At 51.7% G+C, this 6,479-nt stretch overlaps 1 protein-coding gene across 1 annotated transcript; it reads left to right on the top strand.

Annotated features, from left to right (window-relative positions):
- The first annotated feature begins 84 nt into the window (after positions 1-84).
- Positions 85-2,131, top strand: LY6K (lymphocyte antigen 6 family member K). The gene is made up of 3 exons (XM_037732424.1): positions 85-220; positions 1,024-1,137; positions 1,995-2,131. The coding sequence occupies exons 1-3, from the start codon at positions 85-87 to the stop codon at positions 2,129-2,131; spliced, it is 387 nt and encodes a 128-aa protein (XP_037588352.1).
- The last annotated feature ends 4,348 nt before the right edge of the window (positions 2,132-6,479 follow it).

Here is a 6,479-nt window from a genome sequence, read left to right on the forward strand (position 1 = left end):
GAGGGGGGACGGGCTGAGAGGACGGGCCAAGGGGCGATGGTCCGAGGGGATGGGCGGTGGGGGGGGAGGCGACGGGCCGAGGGGATGGGCCAGGTGGCATCTGCCCAGCACCGCGTGGCCGCTGCCCCCACTTGGCCGCGAGAACAGGGAGCACAGGGGGCCCACGGCGCCTGGAAGCCTCCGGGGAGCCTCGCCTCCTGCGGCTTCCCCCAGGGCAGCGGTATAGCCTGAGCCCGGCCCTTTCCCAGCCCTTGCTCTGCTCCTGGCCGAGCCTCCCTGGGAGCCCTTGGGCTGGAGGCGCCCCTCCCCCGGCCCCCAGCCCGGCTTTCTGGGGCTGAGAACCATTCAAGCCGCGGGAGGAGGACTCCCCTGGCAGAGGTAGGCCGGGCCCAACCCAGACCCAAGGGAGGACTTCTTTGAAGGAGTCGGGATGCGGGGCCTGGGAGGTCGGTGGACTGGATGGTGGGCGGGGTGGGGCGGGGCGCACGTGGGATCAGACCCAAGCCCCCGGGTCTCTTCCGCAGCTGTTGGCTGGGAGATGCGGGGGGCCTAGGGTCAGGGTGCCGCGGCCGAGTGGGGGTGCATCGTGCGCTCATGCTGTGCTTGGACATGCAGCCTGAGGGAGACACTTTGTGGGAGGGTGGGGAGCCCCCGGGAGAGAAGAAAAATCACTCGGGCCATAGAGAAGGCCGGAGGCTGGGCGATTTATAAAGAAAAGAGGTTCTAATTGGCTCAGAGTTCCACAGCCTGTCCACGAAGCGTGGTGCTGGCTTCTAGGGGGGCCTCGGGACGCTTCTAGTCATGGAGGAAGGCGAAGAGGAAGCGGGCGTTTCTTCATGGCCTGAGACCCCTCCTGCTTTCTCCCTTTGTGGTTCACTCCGAGTCAGGGAGGATGTGGCCCCAGCCACTGCTCAGCGGGGGAAAGATGGGGACCCCCGAGTTTGTGCTGCCTTGGATGCCAGCTATGTTCATGAGATAAGCATGGAGAACTAGAACATTCTGCTTTTCTATGTCTCCTTTCAGACGTAGGTGAGGATAGAATATGGTGTCACGTTTGTGAGAGAGAAAACACTTTCGAATGTGAGAACCCAAGGATGTGCAAAGTGGAAGAGACATACTGCGTGCTAGCGGCCGTGAGTGAGTATCCTCGCTCTTGCTGGGGACCCCGAGGCGCGTGAATAGGGGGCTTTCAGGAATCAGGTCTAGTTTCCCTCAATAGGGAATAACTAATAGAAAGTAGCCTTTTTTTCCCCCAATAAAATGTGAAGAGCAAAGTCCTGAGAGGCCAGGAAGAGGTGAAGGAGAGTAGGGTGGGGCTCAGTCCCTAGGAACTGCGCCAGTGTAAGGCAGTGCCCGCTGTAGTGGGTCCAGATGAAATACTGGGAGGCAGGAAGAAGATCCGGATTTCATGTCATCCATTTTTAAATGGAAAAAACTTTAATAATGTTAAGTGCCCCACCGAGAGCAGTGCACTCTCACAAGAGATGCACAGAACTCAGGTGCACAGCCTTCAGGTGTGTTCTAGAGGAGGCAGCGTGCCTTAACAACTGTGGAGACCACTGCTCTGTCATCTGTGAGTCCCCTGAAAACCTGTGGGAACGTGAAGCCCTCCCCACGGGGCATCTGGACTCCCAGCACATTCTGCCCACAGGGCCATCTTCAGGGCTCGTGAATTCGGATTCCACCCAGCGTTTGCTCTCCAGCCCTTTGGCATCCACAAAGCTGCCAGGGCACTGAGGCGATGCTTCAGACTCGGTGTAGCCAACATTGACTTTATAACTTAATATGGTAAAATGATTAGTACAATGATGTGGAAGATGAAATGTGGTCATGAGACAAGACCCCCAGCTCAGAGCTGAGCCAGGCCACTGAGAGGCCAGCTCCATGCCCTGGGTGATGGCCAGGATGGCCGGGGGTCATGTGTCTGTCTGTGGTCACAAAGGCCTGAGTCAACCCTGTGTTTGAAAAGTTGAAACCTGTGTGTTCCCAAACAGCGACCCCTAGACCCACATTCCCAGTGCACGTGGACAGGCCACACCATGCAGAAGCCAGCCCCTCCCCAAAGCGGCATTCAACACCCAGGCCTGGCCCTCATGCTCCTGACCCCTCCTTGACACCCCTGCACCTCTAAGCAGGGCCGCCAGGGGAAAGGGCTTGACCAAGACAGAAAGGCCTCGGTGTCAGCCATTGGAATTGTGTAATTTCCTTCTCTCCGTCTTTATTTCCTATTAGAAATATTTCCACGTTTCTTCCTGATTTCAAAGCAGTGCTCTGCTTATTGTGCAGCGATTGAGCGACCCAAGCCAGCGCAGAAGCCGTTTCTCCTGGAAGCACCCATGCCCTTCTTTTACCTCAAGTGTTGTAAAGTTCGCTATTGCAATTTAAACGGGCCGTCTGTGAACTTATCAGTGTTCAAAGACTATGTTGAGAGCTCCAGTAAGAGGAGCTGTGGCAGGCTGGGGCTGACCGCCCTCCTGCTGCTGGCCTCCACTGCAGCTGGCCTCAGCCTGCCTTGACACAGGACTGCATGAACTGAGCCTTCTGGAGCATGGACTCACTCCACACCGTTGTAACCTGTTGCATTAAACTTGTTTTGTTGATTACCTCTTGGTTTGACTTGCCAGGGGTCTTGGGATGGGAGGGTGGGGATCAGGTGCAGTTCGACCCCTCAAGGGCACTGCAGCTCACATTCAGAGCAAGATCTCCTGGTAGTGATTCTGGCAACAAGTTTTTCTCTTTGAAATCAAACCTTGTAACCCATTGATGGCTGATGGCCACTCTTTTCCTTGACTCCCCTCTGCCATGAGGGCTTCAGCATTGATGGGGAGGGAAGCCCAACCACTCATGGAGAGCGTGTGCTCAGATGCTTCCGAGCGTTCAGGTGACACAGGAACACTGGGGGAGTCTGAATGACTGGGGTGAAGACATCCCTGGAGTGAAGGACTCTTCAGCATGGGGGGCGGTGGGGCACACATAGGGGTGCATTTCAGTGCTGGAGGCACCATGGATGGCTGTCTGTCCTCAGCCTTTCCTACCACATCCCGGGAGGCAGAAGATCACCAATTCTGTTGAAGAAACTTAGACTTCACCCACTAGCTGGCACAGGTGCACAGATTCATAAATTCGCCCACGTGTGTGTTCAACATCTGAAACTTGGGCCAAGTAGAGAGCAACATGGCTTTCATTTCAAGATGCAGCCATCCACAGAGAGCTGAGAAACCAGACTCAAAGTTCCACCCAAAACAAACACAGGGGAGCTCACAGAATTCAAAAGTTCACAGAAAATTTGAATTAAAAGATAAAAATTTAAAAATAAGTTTATTTCTCAGCATGAGCTCCATTAAGGTCAAGACACTTTTGTAAATGGTACAGCCATTTAGTTCATCCCTAAAGAACTGAGCATCCTGGGAATTTAACCATGTCAATTCAGTCTTTGCTGTTATTAACTGAAGAAAAGTGGATGCCCTTTAAAGATTTTTTAAAATTAGAAAACAAAAATAACCAAATCAGGCCTGCAAGGTGGATGCCTAATAACTTCCCACTGAAACTCTCACAAAACTTCCCTTGTTTGATGAGCGGAATGAGCAGAAGCCCCCTCACGGTGGAGGAGGGAGGAGCGGGAGCACCGTCACGGTGGAGGAGGGAGGAGCGGGAGCACCGTCACGGTGGAGGAGGGAGGAGCGGGAGCACCGTCACGGTGGAGGGAGGAGCGGGAGCCCTGTCATGGTGAACAAGGGCTCTCTGGTAAAGCTTTCCCGGGTGAAGCTTTCCTGGGCATTTTCCTGCTAAATCGTTGGCTAACTTTCTCAACACACTCTCATAATGAGATGTTGCTATTCTTTGGCCCTCCAGAAAGTCAATAAGCAAGATGCCTTGAGCAGCCACAGAACTGCCGCCATGAACTTCGCTCTTGACGTGTTTGCTTTTGCTCTGACGGGGCCACATCCGCCTCTCGGTATCACTCCTTTGCTTCTGCTTTGTCTTCAGGATTGTACTGGTTAAGCCACATTTTATCTCCGGCTATAACTCTTTGAAGAAATGCTTCAGGATCTTGAATCCACTTGTTAAAATCGCCATAGAAAGCTTTTCTCTATGCACAGCTAAGTTGGGATAAACAGTTTTGGCACCCATGGAGTGGAAAGTTTACCCAACTTTAACTCCAGTCAGGACTGTGTAATCCGAACACCTTGAGATGCCTACACCTTCTAATAGTAGGGACGCCTATTGTTTCCACTGATTTCTTTGGGGCACTGTCCCTATAAACTTTCAATAAAGCATCAGTGATTTCACCATTTTTGCAGCGAAGCTTCCCCATCAATTGCATGTTTGTTCCGGCTTCAATGTTAGCAGAATTCATGTTGTCTGATCGTCCTTTTCAAACTATTGTCTTATGCTTCTTAGGGCCTCAAACTAGATCCTGTTCAGATATGTCTTCACAAGTTAGTACAAGTTTATTTTGTTGCAAAAAATGTGAAATCCATGCATTCTTCTTCCTGACATGCATTTTCTGTGAACGTTCTAAAGATCACTCATCCTTTCTCCCCATGTTGTCTGTTCACTGTCAGGGAGGGTGTGACCCCACCCACTGCCCATCTTTGTCTCCCTTCTGTCCCCATCATCCTGGCCAGCCACTACCTGGTCTAATACCAGAGGCTGCTGGGTGGGGAACCTTCCAGATAGAGTTTCTTCACTATTCCTGAGGCATGGGGGACAGGCCCATCTTGGTCACATCTGAACACTTCAAACCTGAGGCCAAAGTCCATTCTGGGGGCAGTGGGCAGGGAGGGCCCCAGCAACTCAGGACGGGGTAGGACCACCAGCACCTGTCAGGCTCTGCCTGTGTGCACACCTTTCTGCCCATCACAAGCTTGTGTTCACATCCTCCTCTCATCCCAGCACCCAGAAACAATAGCCCCAGCTGCTTCCAATTCACAACCTGGGCTGGAGTTTGGGGAGCATTACTTTTGGTAAGGCAGGCATAAGCGGGAGCTCCATTCAGAAAGAGCAGTGAGGTAGGAGGTCAGCCCTGTGAGAGAGTTTCCCTAACAACCTTCCATTAAAGTCTCTTCAAATGAAGGATGCAATCTGTGATGTAAAATAACAGGAAGTCAAGAAACGTGAATATGGAAAAGTCCCAAATTGGGAATTGTCTGGTCTCTGGTAATACTAGGAGCACTCTCAATCACTTGAGTAGGGGAGATACGAAATTATTGCAGGATTAGGAGTTAGAATGGATCAAGGAATTTGCTGTCTCCAGTGTGATATGTGCTCTTTCTAGAAGAATCACCATGGATGGAAGGCAGAAGAGAGGGTAGTGTCTAGAAAAGAACAGGGTTCATCACAGATGCTCCATTATGAATGTAAAAGCTTGAGCCTTTGTTGACCAAAGGTTAGGAGTCCATCCAGACTGAGGGATTGGAGAAGCAGGAGGTGGTGGCCCGGTGGGTTAGGAAGGTCCCTACACAGGCAGAACAGAACAGGAGACAGATCCAAGGCTGGGACGCTGACAAGGAGAACAGACACTTCTATCAACCTGAAAGAACAACAGGCAAGAACACGGAGAAAGATCAGGTATGGGAAGCGGCCAGGAAGTCAAAAGAATTCATCCCCTGCAGTCACATTTTCTCTGTGAGGCGGAATAGTGGTGTCTGCTCAGAGAATGAGAGTAAAAATAAGGCTGGACTTTGAGTGCCAGGATGGAAGCTTAGGACTATCCCTAAAGACAAGAGAGAAGGGACGTCTTGGGGACATGACATGGGATGGCCCAGCATTGTGGAGGTCACGGCTAAGACAGGCCATTACACATTTGCAGAGATCTGCACGAGTTTGCTGGTGGATTTTCTCCAGCAGCGGCCCATGTTTATGAGGGGAAAGGCAGATGACACAAGTGTATCTGGGTGTGAGCTAGTTCAGAAGCTCACAATGGAAAGAGAGCAGTTGAGTGACGAACTGTGGGAGCCTGACTGAGTGGAGAAGTCACAGGAAGGTTAGAAATACCATTGTGAAGAACAGTACCAAGGCCGGAGGCTGCAGGCGGTACAGAAACACAGAGCGGATGTCGGCAATCCCATGATTAAGAGAGCAGGGAAGAAGGGGACCACAACCACTAAAGAGAGACAGGACTAAGCACACAATAAATGCAGGTTTAAAACTAATGGGGGAGGGTGGTTACTGAGCAAATGGGGTTGCTAAAACAGGCTGCTGTGATCAGGGGTGTGAGTGATGGAAATCCCCAAATAACAATGACTTCAAAACACAGAATGTGAATGTCTTGCTCTTGTAAACAGGGTGAGCAGATTTAAGCAGCCCAGGGCTGTGTGCCACTGCTGGAAGGACCCCTCGTCACATGCCACCACAGCTCGGAGCGCACACGGGGAAAGCGGAATATATGGGTTCCATGAGACCGGCACTGTTTTCAGAATTACAAATTCTCCAAAATAGACATGCATGTATCTATCTCATCACCTATGTGTAGGCTT

The sequence above is a fragment of the Cebus imitator genome, unplaced genomic scaffold (genome assembly GCF_001604975.1).
Source record: "Cebus imitator isolate Cc_AM_T3 unplaced genomic scaffold, Cebus_imitator-1.0 Scaffold449, whole genome shotgun sequence".
NCBI classification, from domain to species: Eukaryota; Metazoa; Chordata; class Mammalia; order Primates; family Cebidae; genus Cebus; species Cebus imitator.

Excerpts from the sequence above, each read along its gene's own strand:
- LY6K (XM_037732424.1), top strand. The coding sequence starts at position 85 with ATGGGCCAGGTGGCATCTGCCCAGCACCGCGTGGCCGCTGCCCCCACT. Across the intron at positions 221-1,023 it reads CGGCTTCCCCCAGGGCAGCG|ACGTAGGTGAGGATAGAATA; the intron begins GTATAGCCTGAG and ends GTCTCCTTTCAG. Across the intron at positions 1,138-1,994 it reads CTGCGTGCTAGCGGCCGTGA|CGACCCCTAGACCCACATTC; the intron begins GTGAGTATCCTC and ends GTTCCCAAACAG.